Source organism: Osmia bicornis, chromosome 8, assembly GCF_907164935.1.
Source record: "Osmia bicornis bicornis chromosome 8, iOsmBic2.1, whole genome shotgun sequence".
In the NCBI taxonomy this organism is placed as follows: domain Eukaryota; kingdom Metazoa; phylum Arthropoda; class Insecta; order Hymenoptera; family Megachilidae; genus Osmia; species Osmia bicornis.
The window spans coordinates 1,300,090-1,317,591 of NC_060223.1; the positions used below are offsets into that span (position 1 = coordinate 1,300,090).

The 17,502-nt window shown below is 38.8% G+C and overlaps 1 protein-coding gene across 1 annotated transcript; it reads right to left on the bottom strand.

Annotated features, from left to right (window-relative positions):
* Positions 1 to 9,862: 9,862 nt before the first annotated feature.
* Positions 9,863 to 16,582, bottom strand: LOC123988081 (ATP-dependent DNA helicase pif1-like). Its single transcript, XM_046286864.1, has 3 exons — positions 16,270 to 16,582; positions 10,187 to 10,810; positions 9,863 to 9,996 (listed from the first exon to the last, which is right to left on the bottom strand). The coding sequence occupies exons 1-3, from the start codon at positions 16,580 to 16,582 to the stop codon at positions 9,863 to 9,865; spliced, it is 1,071 nt and encodes a 356-aa protein (XP_046142820.1).
* Positions 16,583 to 17,502: the final 920 nt, after the last annotated feature.

Sequence of the window (17,502 nt, forward strand, 5' to 3'; positions counted from 1 at the left end):
CAAGCCCTTTAGGGTTCCGAGGATTTCTCATGTAAGGGTCGTGAGGTGGGTGTTTCACTTTTCCGTCAATCTTTTCATTCCTCCTCTACCTTGTACATACTTGACAAGCCTTTCGAGGTTCCGAGGATTTCTCATGCAGGGGTGTACAAGGAAGAGTTTGAGTTTAATTCTTTTCTATTTTTGACTTCTTCTATTGCTTTCTCTTCTTTATTCTATTCTACCCTGGAATCGTGTATCTTGTCAAGCCCTTGGGTTCCGAGAATTTCTCATGCGAGGTACACGAGGAAAGGTTATTTCTGTTTCCTTCTTTACAATAGTTTACGTGACCCTCTTTGAAACTATCGTCGCCAACCATAGACGTACAAGACAGTTTACAATCGGGTAACGCACAAAAACTCGCGTTAGCTCGTAAGAGAGAGCGAGAGCCGTTAGCACAACACCAGCGCTACGCAGTTATCCAGTGCTTCGCATTCCGGGAATTTCCCTTGGTAACTGCGTAGAAACGGGAAAACCGTAATAACTTCCTTGTCGAGGAAACTCTTTCCCTCTCATTTGCACAAAGCGTCAGCCGGTCCGGTCAGGATCATTATTACCTGACCGAATGATAGCGTGAAAAGAATGGATGGATGAATATGAATTTAACCGACGAAACTAAAACAAATGAGAACCCTTACAAAGCCTAACGTCGCGAACGTTCGACCGCCGTTCGAAAATCAAGGGTCGTTCGAAGCAATAAACATTATTGTATTCGAAATTCTAAGAACTACCTAGCGACAACGACGAATTCTGAACAAAGGAGTGTTCTGGTAGAAATGTTTAAATTCATTGCTAACGAAATGTCGATTCCACCGAAATAATTATGCGAAAGATTGTAAATGAATGCATAATCGGCATTGCGATCATCGTAAATGCATCGTCCGCTTTTACGCTGATAAGATCTTATTATAAATCAGGAAAGATAAATAATTCTGATCCTGCTAAGGGAAAATAAATGGATAACGGTTTCAATTGTTAAATTATATATCTCGATTTCAAGATCATTCGTGTTTTAGTCAAATTAATAGTATCATTTAACAGTTCAACATTTTGATAATCAAACTAAATTAATAGCCGTATTTAGAAGTAATACGCATAAAGGAAATACTGCGTAGTTTCTAGAAAACCGTTGAAACTATCATGGCGACGTGTTAGAAAGAAAAAGGAACACCAAAGAAAGGGGATGAAGAATCTTCGTCTAGCTCGCGCGTCTTAACCAATCACCGGGCACGCGACACTTCCGAGCACGTGCCACGATTCGTCAATCCGTCCCCTCCAAGGACGATGATCGCGCGACGGGCCCTTCGCCCGTCGATCTCGCGCAAATTTCGACACTCTTGATCGATCAATCGTCGAGGTACGTGATCTTGAGCCCGTGTGTCCGAGAGACAGAGTTGTTCGGAAATCGTGACAGTTTTCCTCTGCGGTAAAGTCCTCCGCGTAGCGAGGCAGAGTGCCGTGCGAGTTGAAATCGTGCGATTCTTAACAAGGACTCACTGACGCGCACGTAAAATCTTCCTTCTACCTAAATTTTCTATCTTTTCTTTCCGATTTTAAATCGTTTGCTCGCGTATAATTCGTATTAGCTTCATTTCGGGTAATAAAATATTTACATATTCTTTTCCGTTCGTATTCGTTTGTCTCTCGTCGACGTACTCGTTCGCTTAATTCATTATCGCCGCGACAAGTGCAGTGTTCACGATCCTTACCGTTCTTTGGTGTTCCAGAATATCCAGCGAGCATAAAGATCTCTACAAGCAATTTGTTATCTTGTATTATATCAAACAGCGTTTCGGTAAGTCGATCCGTTTACCATTTTTGAACACGACGACTATTTATTGGCAAAACGGGCGATCTGTCCAGCCCTTCTTGGGTTCCGAAAATTCCTCCGGTCAGATCGTTCCAACGTTTGAGGTATCGATAAATACGTACAACTAAAACTTGTGTTACGATTCCGTTTTCCACAATTCATTCTATATTCTATAAAAGGGGGCACCTCAGTCCTGCCCTTTCGAGGGTGCCGAGAATATCTCTGGCTAGGGTGTATCCTCACGGCGGAAATACGCCAAATTTCAAATTAATACAAGGGAAGACGGGATCGCAACAATCATCTCCCGCGATCATTATAAAAGCGTAAATCTTCAACTGTAATCTCAGAGCGTGCATCTCGTTATGTTTTTGTTACTTTTATAAATCATCTTTACCCTTGTTAAACGATATTTATAAACTGGTGTTATTCAGTAACGAGTTTCAAAATTTAAACATCTTCAATTTTTGACTTTCTAAAATCCGTTAATTCTTGATTATTAATTCTGTTAATTTCACATTCTTGGTTCTAATTCGTAATTAAATCAGTTTTACCAGTTAACCAGTTTCAAATTTATTTCAAACACACCAAACACATTTCTTTTAATTATACACGCCTACCATTACATACAGATTCAAGGAGGGACCCGTACGGGACCTAAAGCGCTGAACGAACCCAAACGAAAGATCAAAAGTTCAAATTCTAAATTCTAACATCTTAATAATTATCTTTCGTCTTTTAATTTGTCGAGAGCGTTAACCCGCTCGAGGCTGGTGGCAGCGATACCAACCATCGCGCTCAGAATAGGGTAAAGGGTATAGGGAATTGCCTTTCAATCTTCTAGTTGAAACAGCAACCTCTTTTCCTCTTTCCTTTTTTTTTTATTATCCTTTTTACGTTGCGCCGTCGCACGCGCAACGTAACAGCATATAGAATATGCGAATATTGCGAAATGTGGAAGATGTATAATTCATTTCTTTGGCATATCTCTATATTTTTCATTGATGAAAAACCATGATTATAAATATGAATAAAACAGTTTTGTGGTTTGCCACACATTATGTATTGTTTCATTCTCAGACCTCTTTATCGGTTCGAGCTGATTCATTGTGCTGATGATTAGAATCGTAACAGGTGTGAACAGCGTGACAGAAGTTTTAATACGTTGCGGCAACTATGCCTTACTTCGCGGCTATTATTCGCGAATAGGCTATATTCGCGTAGCCGTTTGTGGTGTCAAATTAGAATTTACATTTATCGACTGATTTGTGTTTTTATCGGCCCTGATGATAACGTGGTCAAATATACCATCAATGCCTCTGACGGAGAATCAGTGAACTATTCTTATGTCTATTTGACGACTGATGCGTGCAAATCGTAGATTCCATTTTACGTCTTCCAGAAGTGATAAATTGTGAAAAATCGAATTTCAGTGATATTGTGCTAGTTCAAGGAAAGTTGATCTGCTCTGTTATCAGTGAAAAAACGATTAAATCGTCCAATATTCGCTAAAATGTAGCCGAACGCAGCATTCGGCAGCCATGTTGTTTGCTTACAACAGCGTCTGTCTCAATCGTACAGTTTCGAAAATTCCATTTTTCTCAACGTATGGTGTTTATTAGCGTTAAAGCAGACCTGACCGACCTGTAGCGAAGTCTACCCGTGTGTGGTGTACCCACGAAAATTTCATTTATGCAATTATCGAGACGAAAAATGGAATCTACGAAATCGAGTGTCTCTCTCACACATGGCGTATACGTGCATGCTTTTCGTTGATTGTGTAAGTGCACGCATACAGGTCATGGCACAAGGAGTCTGTGCCCTTAAGCCGGTTTCGTGCCCATGCCTGATCTATTTCCTTTCTACGATGTACAGTAATGTTCAGTATGCGAGTGAGGGAGAGAGAGAATATGTGCGAGAGAGAGAGGAAGAACGAAGCGTAAATGTTCGGTGACGAGCGGGTCAAAGCAATATTTCAAAACCATGTAGTGTCAAAAATCGAAAAATGATAAAAAAAATCACAGTAAATCATGGCCCATATGTCAAACTAACTATTAGTGAATCGATATTTCATTGTGGGTATATTTGTATAAAACCACTTTTTACCACGTTTTGAGTGCAAATGCCCCACTGTGCGCCGATACGTTTCGGCCCCTCTCTCTCTCACCTTCATTGACTGTCCCTTTCTACGTTCACGATCGGCTGGAGCTGCATGTAAACATCGAGTTGACACGATTTGATGTTTAGGTCCCACTTCCTCTGGCATCTACCACTTTTGACTGTATATGAAATACATGCTCTCAGATCAAAAATTATGTAACGGTTTGAATGCAAGATATTTTTATTTTTATTTGCTATTCGTAACTTCGGTCAAACTGCAGAACAACTACCTCCTCGCCGATTTTGATGATTTTTGGATATGTTATAGCGACCAATATTTTGAACAATTTTTTTTCTGTACATATAAGCGACGGTTTCGCTTAGTTTCCGAGATATTTACAAAAAACTATCGATATAACAGATTGAATTCTGCCTATAGATGTGCGTCTGCGACAGCACACGCATAAGTATTGGTAGCCATCCGCTGGCCATTTGTCTTCTGTTTAGAAACGAGGGTCGGGAACGTAAAGGCTCCGTCATAACTGCATATACATACGAGACTTCGAGAAATGTGTATTCAAATTCAATTAGAAGTGAATATTATTGATGTGATCGGTTAGGTAAGGCTATATATTTAAATTCGGCTGCCGTAAAGCGGCCGGCAACGTTTTTCTGAAATAATAATAAATTAATTATAAAAAGAAGTATAAAAAGAAATTGTACGAAATGAACAAATGCCACTAAAAATGCGTATTATATATATTATTTTAATAATTTGTTATTATTTTTATATTTATAATAATATCCCACAAAAAGGACATTACATGTAAAAAAAAGGTAACGCCAAGTAGTTTAGGCACTATATGGTACATATTTTGTGAATTTTCTAAAAAAGTAATGTGTTACGTTGCGCGTGCGACGGCGCAACGTAAAAGGATAATAGAAAAAGAAAGAGAGGTTGCTGTTTCAATTAAAAGATTGAAAGGCAATTCCCTATTCTTTTTACCCTATTCTGAGCGCGATGGTTGGTATCGCTGCCACCAGTCTCGAGCGGGTTAACGCTCTCGACAAATTAAAAGACGAAAGACAATTATTAAGATGTTAGAGTTTAGAATTTAACTTTTTAATCTTTCGTTTGGGTTCGTTCACGCTTTAGGTCCCGTACGGGTCCCTCCTTGAATCTGTATATGATGGTAGGCGTATATAACTGAAAAGTGTGTGTGGTGTGTTGAAATAAATTTGAAACTGTTTAACTGGTAAAACTGGTTTAATTATGAATAAGAATCAGAAAAATTAACAGAATATGAAAAGCCAAAAATTGAAGATGTTTTAATTTTGAAACTCGTTATTGAAAATACCAGTTTTATACGTATTGGTTAACAAGGGTAAAGATGATTCGTAAAAATAACAAAAATATAATGATATCCGCGCACTGAAATCACACTTGAAGGTTAACAATTTTAAACGGCCGCGGGAAATGATATGTTCCAATCCCGTTTTCCTCTGTTTTGATTCAAAATTTGGCGTATTACCGCCGCGAGGGTACACCCTAGCCGGAGATATTCTCGGCACCCCTGAAATGGCAGGACTAAGGTGCCCCTTTGATATAATAAGAAATAAATTATGAAAACGGAATCGTAACACAATTATAGTTGTACGTATTTATCGATACCTCAAACGATGGAACGATCTGACCGGAGTATTCTCGGAACGCCGAAGGGCTGGACAGATCGCCCGTTTTGCCAAGAGATAGTCGTCGTGTTCAAAAATGGTAAATGGATCGACTTACCGAAACGCTGTCTAAATATTACAAGATAAATAAATTTGCTTGTAGATATCTCTGTGTTCGCTGGATATTCTGGAACACCAAAGAACTGTAAGATTTGTGATCACTGCACTTGTCGCGGCGATAGTGAATTAAACGGACGAGTACGTCGACGAGAGACAAACGAATACGAACGGAAAAAGAATATATAAATATTTTATTACCCGAAATGAAGCTAATACGAATTTCTACGCGAGCAAACGATTTAAAACGAGAAAGAAAGATAGATATTTAGGTAGAAGGAAAATTTAACGTGCGCGTCTATGAGTCCTTATTCCGAATTCAGATTATTTTAACTCGCACGGCACTCTACCTCGCTACGCGGAGGACTTTACCGCAGAGAAAATATCGGGAAGTTCCGAATAACTCTGTCTCTCGCACACACGGGCTCCCGATCACGTACCTCGACGATTGATCGATCAAGAGTGTCGAAATTTGCGCGAGATCGACGGGCGAAGGGCCCGTCTCGCGATCATCGTCCTTGGAGGGGACGGATTGACGAATCGTGGCACGTGCTCGGAAGTGTCGAGTGCCCGGTGATTGGCTAAGACGCGCGAGCTAGACGCAGATCCTTCATCCCCTTTCTTTGGTGTTCCTTTTCTTTCTACTTCGTCGCCATGATAGTTTCAACGGTTTTCTAGAAACTACGCAGTATTTCCTTTATGCGTATTGCTTCTAAATACGGCTATTAATTTAGTTTGATTATCAAAATGATGAAATATTATTATTAAACGATATACTGATTGGATTGAAATACAAAATGAGTTTGAAATTAAAATATATAATTTAATAGATGAGACCGTTATCCGTATATTTCCTCTTAACAGGATCAAAATTATTTACTTCCTGATTTATAACAAAGATCTTATCAGTGTAAAAGTGGACGATGCATTTACGATAGTTACAATGCCGATTATGCATTCATTTACAATCTTTCGCATAATTATTTCTGTGGTATCGACATTTCGTTAGCGATGAATTTAAACATTTCTACAAGAACGTTCCTTTGTTCAAAATTCGCCGTTGTCGCTAGGCAGTTCTTAGAATTTCGAATACAATAGTGTTTATCGCTCTAAACGACCCTTGATTTTCGAACGGCGGTCGAACGTTCGCGACGTTAAGTTTGTAAGGGTTCTCATTTACTTTAGTTTCATCGTTTGAATTCATATTCATCCATCCATTCTTTTCACACTATCATTCGATCAGGTAATAATGATCCTGGTCGGACCGGCTGACGCTTTGTGCAAATGAGAGGGAAAGAGTTTCCTTAACAAAGAAGTTATTACGGTTTTCCCGTTTCTACGCAGTTACCAAGGGAAATTCCCGGAATGCGAAGCACTGGATAACTGCGTAGCGCTGGTGTTGTGCTAACGGCTCTCTCTCTCTCTTACGAGCTAACGCGAGTTTTTGTGCGTTACCCGATAGTAAACTGTATTGTATTTCGATGGTTGGCGACGATAGTTTCAAGGAGGGTCACGTAAACTATTGTAAAGAAGGAAACAGAAATGACCTTTCCTCGTGTACCTCGCATGAGAATTCTCGGAACCCAAGGGCTTGACAAGATACACGATTCCAGGGTAGAGTAGAATAAAGAAGAGAAAGCAATAGAAGAAGTCAAAAATAGAAAGGAATTAAACTAAAACTCTTCCTTGTACACCCCTGCATGAGAAATCCTCGGAACCTCGAAAGGCTTGACAAGTATGTACAAGGTAGAGGAGGAATGAAAAGATTGGCGGAAAAGTGAAACACCCACCTCACGACCCTTACATGAGAAATCCTCGGAACCTCGAAAGGATTGATAAGGGACGCAAGGCGGATAAATTTCAAAATTTCCGCCGAGGCGTAACAAATGGATATCATGCAAAACCAGTCAAGTATTGAGTTATATATATTTTTCAAAATATTTATATTTGGCGTTTGGCTGCCTCGTTGCGATTCAACAAACTTTATTGAACCATGACCAGAGCGCCCTGCATTGGACCTTCCTCTTTTGAACGAACCCTCACCCAGCCCCAAATCTTCTCATATAAGGACGAAAAGTGTTGTAACCGTGGTCTTGCTTCGAGAGCACGAATTCGTGGGATAGAGACGAGGAAAGAAATAAGAGAGATACGCTCAGATTTTAAGAGCGGAAAAACTTAACAACAGCATTTATTTTCTCTTTGTATCGGATACCCCGGTACATTCTCTCCCGTAACTATTACCGTTAGTTAAAGTGAAAATGTGTATTAGCGGCTTTAACGGCTAAATCGTCCTCGACGTCTGAGACGAAGGTGAAACATGGCTCGAACGCGTGTTATCATACCGCTTTCACACACACACACACACACACGGCTTATCTCTCGCGTAGACGCAGCGTAACACCTGCTGTCGAGCTCTCTTTTCTATTTTAATGATTAATTGAACGCGGGCACCGACTCCTCCACACGTCGCATGGCTCGCGTTCTCAGGGTCTCCTCTCTCGCGAATTCCTCTGAGTTCGGTTGATTAGAGACACTGACAAAGGTTGCTCATGGGCGCGGAAGTAATCTCGAAAGCGAGATCAGAGCACGATACTCGTAGCTACCGATTCGCTTGCGGTGAGTGCGTGAATCTTAGTAATTCTCCGGTCACTGGAAATACGTGTGATCGCATTGGAGTCGACGACAAGTGCTCGTTCCGCGGATCGGCAGGCACCTCGCTCGGTGCTCTAGGCAGCGAAGGGGATCTTGCGCGTGCGCTCTCGCCTTTTGGAACGGTGGAAGGGCGGCGCCTTAGGCCCCTACATTATGTGCCGATTGATGGGACATTGATCGGTTACAGTGTTTCACCGTAAACCCCTAAATAGGCCCATTTTTGCCGGTAATGTCACCTGTCTGCATTACCTGCGGCTACCCCCTTAACATGGATATCGGTTTCTGCGCCCATTCCTCAAGGACATCATCGATTTCTGAGTTTATTCTATACAAACACTCATAGTGACCACTGTGATCAGCTTGCAAAGAATGGTCAAAATTGATAATCCAGTTTTTGAGTTAAAAATTCACAAAAAATGCCTATCAGTCGTTTAATAGAGGAGCTTCGCTCCAATAAAGTCGATAATGTATTCACAGGTTTGGAATAACGTACAACAAATTTTGTTGAATCGCAACGAGGCAGCCAAACGCCAAATATAAATATTTTGAAAAATATATATAACTCAATACTTGACTGGTTTTGCATGATATCCATTACTTTTTTAGAAAATTCACAAAATATGTACCATATAGTGCCTAAACTACTTGGCGTTACCTTTTTTTTACATGTAATGTACTTTTTGTGGGATATCACGACGTTTTCAGGGCCACACTGAAATGCATTGTGTATTAGTGCAAAGAGGTGCTCCGCTCATAATGCCTAAACTATAATACTTGGCGTTACCTTTTTTGTACATGTAATGTACTTTTTGTGGGTTAATATTTATTTTTTAAATTACTTTATATGTGTGAAATGTAGTTAGAATTAATCTCTGGTGCATTGAGTGTCATGTATTTTTGTAGCCATTGGATGGTTTCCTACGTTACTTCTTTCAAAGAACATCATGTGTACATCTTTTGCACCTCTTGCCCACCGTTTCTTATATTGAATTGTGTCATCATCAATGTATACGAACGTCTTTTTTGAATGCTTTATATAGCATGTGTAATGTTTCTTGCCTTTACTATCACTATCAACATACAATACAGCACTTGTTGCCCTATATGTATTTTGGGCAACGTGTATGCTTTCTGTATGCGCGGCTACGATGTTAGGTCTTTTATTGTCCATAATTTTACCATTTTTATTGTGAAATAGCGGTAATTGTATTATGAAAACATTTTCAGCTGTCGTAATATCACTTTTTGAAAGTATACCCATGTGTCCACATTGAGTACATACAGCATCATCCACTATGTTCCATTCCGAATAGGTGTTAATGATATCCTGAAATGTTATTCTTTTTCCTTCCACCTGAGATAAGGGTAGTGTTAAAATTACATTGTCCTCTGTGTTAACAGACGTTTGATGACAACATTTACAACGTATTGTGTGAGTTAACTCATGTTTCACAATCGCTCGGATATCAGTATAACTATTTATAATGCATGTTGTCTAACAGCAAAAGAGTTAAGTATCTGTACATCAATGCCTACGTAAGCTTGGGCTACAGCTCTCATAACATCTGAACTTTTACGTGTCAATAACATTCGGCGCATACTATCACAGCAAACTATACATTGCAATATAACATTAGCATATCCAGAGACGTGGTCAGCATTATGTATACATCAATACTTTAACCGAGACATCTGCATGGATTGTTGTCGCATTATCTGTATCCACTGGTACAAAGAATGGACGAGTTTTGGAAATTGAAGTCCATTGTACATCATGAATTTTCTTTCTTCGTACCGGCTTACATTTCAGTGCAGCTAAATCTGGCCTATAAATACTTCTTAATCTGTTATATTCTTGTATAACCAATGTATTTGCCTTCACCATGCACGAATCGAAATTAATTATATGCAAGCCGTTTAAAGTCGTTACTCGAGATAAAGCCACGTAAGCCTGACCGCAACTGAAAATACTATTACCTATATCGACTACAACTGTCTTTACGCTTAATCTCTGCCATTTGTGAATGGTGATTACATAACTGAGAGATATTGGAAATCGATATCGAAGGACATAAGCTTTATCCATTATTTGAAACTTGGAAGTAATTCTTTGTAACGAATGCACAGTACTCGTTGATAATCGAAACTGCACTGTGTTGATGTCTTCACTATCCGGTGCTCGTAAGAATCCAACAATTTTTCCAATAGTACCGTTTATGAGGCCCAATGTAACATCTATATTACGCATTAACATCACCTTGGCACCAAGTTTGACAGTGATAATTCTATGTAAGCCACCTGTTTGCGAATTATCCTCCTCGTATTTATCTAAGTGTTTGTGCACACGTTTCTTTAAATATTCAACACAATCAAGAGTGTCGCGTGACACTAGTTTCACTTCTTCGCTGTTAATTGTTGTAAGCATGGCTGTATTAAATACATCACACATGTAACGCGTAGGAATTATACAAATTGCGTCAAACGGCAAATTTTGGACATAATTGCATAATTCATTTAATCTGTCTTCACTACGTTCTGAGTGAAAAGGAATTGTCCTCGATTGTAGTGTGGCAATATCTTGTTCCGTAAAAACACCAAAACGAAGTCTCGATAAAAGCTCGCGGTAAACATTGTCTTCTCTTTGCCGCATATTTATGCATAGTTCGTCATAGTGAAATAAATCTACCCACAAATTCGATACTGCCAATGATCCCAAGTATTTCTCATTTTTATCCGACGTTGAAAAGAAGGAGGATACTCAATTCGATCAGTAAATTTTTTCTTTCTTTTTTCTGGCTTTGTTCGCCGATGTCACGTCTGGGAAAATTTTATAAATTTGTCCACCTCACGTGCCCTTATCAAACCTTCGGGTTATAGGAGTCTCCTCGTGTAAGGGGCGTGGGGAGGACGAATTACTGCTTCACCTTTTTTGATTTTCTCCTCGACTCTGAGGTTTCTCATCAAGCCTTCGGGTTGTAAGAGACTTCTTCATGTGGGAAATGCACAGGGAAGAGTTTGAGCTTATAATTATTCTATTTTGTCTTTTCTATTCTTTCATTCTCTTTACCATTTCTGTATTCTTTTCTTTAGTCTATTACCCCTCCTTGAAGCTATCGTCGTGCTCAACTGCGTAGTAACAGATTTCGAGATAGAAAAACTCGGTTCGACCGAGGAGAGGTATCATAAACAGCGTTCGCTGTGCAGTTAGCCAGTGCTTCGCATTGTAGGGGTCTCCTCAGGTTAACTGCGCAAAAGCGTAAAGATTAATTTAACTCTTAATTTTCAACCGATATCCTTCTCTTTTCCACGCGTGGGCGCCAGTCGGTCCCTAATCCGATCGTATGCATGAATTGAATGCTGGAATGGAAACGCGAGATGAACTAGCGATTTGAATATTAGTTTGAAAGATAGAGTGAAGAATGAGAACCTTCGCAAGCAAGCGTTAGTAAGCGTTCGAAGACTGTTTAGGAGCGAAGGGTCGAACGGGGCAATAAAAGTCTTTGTATCGAATTCCGAGAATTTGCCTGAAACCAAGACCCAACGGTAATTTTCAAATAGCAAGAATGTTCTCGAACCAACTACGTTGCTAATGTAATAACGAATATTCGACTTAATAATCAAAGACGATGAAGATATTTAATAATTGAAAACTGCATTCAAACACCGAATGTTTTACAACGTGCGAACCAGCGTAATTCGTGATGCGAATTAACTATTTACGAATAAATGATTATGAATACGCCAATTGTTAATCAGGGAATCTCGTGATCACCGATCAATTATTTATATAAGTAATAGAATAACGGGTATAATTCATGTTCATAACTATTCGCATTTTTATTGTTCAGCAATTCTAATTTAAACTATTAGTTGATAATCGCATCGTTTTATATCTGATATTGGAATTATAGGTGAGAATAGAACATTCCAGAAATTCTACGGCGTAGAAACACCGAAAAGCCGTTAGACAGAGATGGAACACCAGGAGAGAGAAAGAATATGATCTCGAGGAATTTAGCTAGCACGCGTCTTCAGCCAATTGCGACGCGCGCGACGTTGTCGTCACGCACTATGATTTGTTGGAATGTCCCCACGCAGGACATCGTCCTCGCGACGGGCCCTTCCGGCCAGGATCGCGATCGATTCTGATCACTCTTCGTCGAACAATCGAGTAAGTCGTGACGGGAGCCCGTGCGTCTAGAGATAGAGTTGTATTTGTACTTCGTGTAATTTCGCTGCGCGGCAAGTCCTACATGTTAGGCAGAGTGTCGCGAGGGTGAAATTCTGAATACTTTGCAAAGACTCAGTGACGCGCACATTAAGCTTTCATACTATTAAAATTCTATCTTTTCTCTTTCTTTTAATCCGTTTGATCGCGTATTTTCCGTAGTAAATTCATTCGCGTTTAATAATTCTATTTTTCCGAAGATCGTAATCGTCTTGTCTATCGTCTTATTTAATCTCTTATTCGCAATAAAAGGGCAATCGGGTGTACGGCAAGTATTAGTGCGACCACATTCTCTCAACTCTCTTGGTGTTCCAGATTTACCAGCGATTATTCAGCGAATCTTCCAGCGATTTTCAAAGCGATCTATATCGTATATCTTATACTGCATTTAACGGTAAGCCTGTTCTGTACTAATTTGTCGAGCACGGCATTGTGATAATTTTCAACAAGGCAAAACGGGCGATCTATTAAGCCTACGGGTTATGAGAGTCTCTCCATTTTAGATCGTCTCGATTTTTACGTTCAGGTACCGAATTATAAATAATACGCTATATTAATATTCCGAATTTTGATTTATCGCGATTTTGTGTGTGTGACGATTGTTCGACTACGATATTTTATCAGGAGCGACCTGTAAAGCCCTTTCGGGGGTTGTGAGAGCCTCTCCATTCAGGTCGTTACCTCGCGGATAAGTACCGCTAATTTTTCCATCTTTCTATTATATTTGGTCGAGTCAGTCGTCTAGCACTAAGATTTCAACTAAAATCCGTTCAAAATTATATTGGAAAGTCTCACTGTAAATCAAAGAAAAAAATACTTTTCTGCTCAAGTCACGTTTGTAAAATAGATTAAGCATCTTTACCTTTGTAAACCAGTATTATTTGAATTCATGTAATAGTAATTATCAGTATTATCAGAAATTAACAGTATTAAATTCAATAGTCATTTTCAGTTCTGTATTAGCTTCAATAGTTTTAGAATTATATTATTTTCTTGCACACTAAACAGTATTAACATTTCTTTCGATTTCCATTCCTGATATTATTTTACACTTTAAAACCACGCACGCCAACACAACGTTTCAAGGAGGGACCCGTACGGGACCCAGAACACTGACGAACCCAACGAAAATAAATTCTATCTAAGTTTCCGTCTTTTAAATTGTTCTAGACGTTAGAGGACGTTAACGCGTCATACGCGGTCAGGACTGGTGGCAGCGAGACCTTTCTCATCGCATTTTCAATCTTAATTAATTATAACAACTCTTGCAATTTCTTTTTACGTTGCGCGCTCGCCTCGCGCCGCGCAACGTAACACCGATTACTCCGAGATGGATGGACCAATCGGAACGAAATCTTTTGCATCTTGTAGAGTATGTCTTCCGATTGGTCCCGTTAAAAAAACATTTTGCATTTTTTTATTCCGAATGGTTTATATTGCAAAAAAACGAGAAGTTTCTAATCTCAACATAGAACGATTTCAATGATCCTTTAATATATTGTCGGGGGCATGATTCTGAACATCTTTTTCATTATGTATAATTAACCTAAAGTTTTAGTTTTCGAGATATTGGTAAAAAACTATTTTTATTTTTTCTGCCTTTGTTCGCCGATTACTCCGAGGCGGATGGATCAATTGGAACGAAACCTTTTGCATCTTGTAGAGTATGTCTCCTGATTGGTACCGTTAAAAAAACATTTTGCATTTTTTCATTGCCAAGGATTATTGTTGCAAAAAACAGAAAGCTTCTAATCTCAACATAGGTTGATTTCAATAACCCTTTAATATGTTGTCGGGGGCATGATGCTGAAGAACTTTTTTATTATGCATAATCAACTGAAAGCTTTTGTTTCCGAGATATTCGTGAAAAACTATTGTTACTACTACATTGAATTCTACGTATGCCTACGTGTATTCTACCGCCTACTCTGGCGGTGTATGGGTCAGAATGCAATCGTCTGTCTCTACTGTTTCTATACATATATCGCGTCGACCAGAAACCAGTATACAGGTAAGTCTCGATTAATGCTAGTTCACATAGTACGATATTCGGTTTAGTGTGAATTTTAAAATGATACCAGGTCGCATTTAATGCGAACAAAAATTCAGTTAATGCGAGATTTACGAGGCTTTTTTCGATCCAGACATGGATCGAAGCATGCAAGTTAACAGAGACTTGGATAAAATACTGCGGGTTTATCATCACATATACGGAGATATGAAAAAGCAGAAGAAAGTGCAATCAACACTGTTAAAATACTAAACATGTTTATGCTATTATAATTTAATAATATACGTATGATAAGGACCAATTCCTATATTCCAAATATTCGAATAGTACGAATTCAAATAATACGAACAATTTCTGGGAATTATTACTCGCACTAATCGAGATCTACCTGTACATATACATATAATAACTATTGTTATCGCAAACTTCTATTCTTTAGCGCTACTCTGCAAGGAATGTACCGATCGCTATGATCGGAGACGGATCATAATAGGAGATATTTCTACGATGATTCCACTTGCGAACATTTATGGCATTCGTTATTGTTAATAACTATTGTTGTTGTAATTATCCAATAAGAACGGCACACCATCTTACGGCATGCTACAAATACTGCTCGTTCCACTAAAAAGTGTGAAATAAAATAATTTTTAACAAAAAAACATCCGACTTCGAAATGCACTAAAAAGTGTAAAATAATTTCTATTTCATTTATACCAATATTCCATAGCTATTAATAATATCTACTTAATCGTTAAATAGGATACCAAATACATTTCAAAGTTTTCGGAGGCGGCGCAAAATTAAAAATATCCGAACAAACGATGCTGCTAATAACGATTTGATTGTGGTATGGCAAACTTGGTAATTAATAAGTCGTAAGAGAGAAATTATAGGTCCGTTTGAAAACATTTGTAATTGTAACGATCGTATGAGAAATTGGCAGCACTCCTGATGTACATGCACTATACTGCAGTTCACAAGAGACCATACTTAACTCGCCCCGCTCACTAGGTCTAGAGAGATTTTTAATAACGTGTGTTATTCCCCTCTACAGCTTGTTTCTTATTATACTTTGCGATCATATAAGTGGTGGGCAGAAATATATGACGTACAATAACTGATAACCGGTGATGATATTGTAAAGTTTCACGACACAATGAAATTCCTATTATTTGTCACAAAAAAAAGTGATGTGAACGCAAAGTAAGAAGCAAGCTGTAACGGGGAATCACACGCACTATTAAAAATCTCCCTAGACCTCAGTAGGTCACTAGCTGCGCGAGTTAAGTGCGGTCACTCGTGAACTGCAGTATAGTTAATTCGCAATGGGTATGTTGATTCCCGTTGAATATGGTTTACTTGAAATTATCAAATGGGTCATTTATCATAGGTTGCCGACACCCGAGTTAGGATCTTCCTAGTAGAGGAAAAGTTTTTAATTTTGTGCCGCCTCCGAAAACTTTGAAATGTATTTGGTATCCTATTTAACGATTAAGTAGATATTATTAATAGCTATGGAATATTGGTATAAATGAAATAGAAATTATTTTACACTTGTTAGTGCATTTCGAAGTCGGATGTTTTTTTTGTTAAAAATTATTTTATGTTCCGGTGTGTAGCTGGTTGTGTATTGAGCTTCGATACCTTCCTTAGAAAATAAATCCTTGAGATCCTTATTTACAAACTCGGTACCCCTATCGGACCTGAAGACCTTTGGTGTTTTATTAAATTTTGTTTTAGCATGCTGTATATATTCCTGAATCCTTTGAGCAACTTCCGACTTATGCCTTAACAAATACATAACAGTGTATCTGCTATAATCATCTATCAAAGTCAACAAGTACCGTTTATGACTGGGTGTCATTGTTTGCATGGGTCCGCAAACATCAGTATGTTTCAATTCCAAAACCGACCCAGAGATATTACTGGAATTGCGTGGGAATGGTTTTCTAGCCATTTTTTATTTTAAACAGGTTTCACACACTTCACTTCTCCCACAATCCCTTATGGAAAATCCCTCAATGATGCCTCTAGACACCATGTCCGCAATAGCTTTATGGTCTCTGTGTCCTAGCCTCCTATGCCACTCGTGTTGGCAATTAGGGGCTTTAGTTTAGAATATGGGACACGCCCCCTGATGACGTCACCTATTTTTTTTGTAGCTTATCACACAAGGTGTTCATATATGTAGCCCATAAATGCCACAAATTTTTTTTTAAGCGTCACAATACTTTTTTGTAAAAAGTAAAACTCCAGCCCTTTCTCATCTGTCCCGCTTAAGAGGGGGGGTGCCTCGTATTGTAAACAATAGAGAGGGTCCTGGGGGACACATTGGTGGTGATTTCATTTGTAGGAGGCGTGGGAGTCGGGAGTTATGGGAGGTCAAAGATCAGGACATTCAAAATTTGTGAATGAAGCATTGATCTTTTTTTTTCAACATAATAAGCAACCTTTCTTACAACTTTTTCCACATTTTTTTTGAAGTGAAAACTTCTTTAGGCGCGTTGAGCGATTTTCGGTAGGGGAAAATCTTATGGGTTCGCGTCACCGACATGCTCGAAATGACGATCTACTGCAGTGGTATGTACCAGACTGGCGCACGGGCTAAAAGGGTAAGGTGTTGTGTTAAGTAAAGTTAAATTGACTACGTGGAAAGTATCAATATTTGTGTTTAAAAATTTAATATTATTTATTTTTTAGTTTTTTAATATTTAACCGGTAATTATTTAGATTACGCACAGTAACTCCGATTTCGATGATTTTTAAAAATGTTGTAGAAATCAACACTTCCAACAACTTTTTCCTATACATATAACCGCCGCTCAGCCTTAGTTTTCGAGATATTTTCAAAAAATTGTCGAAACTAATACATTGAAT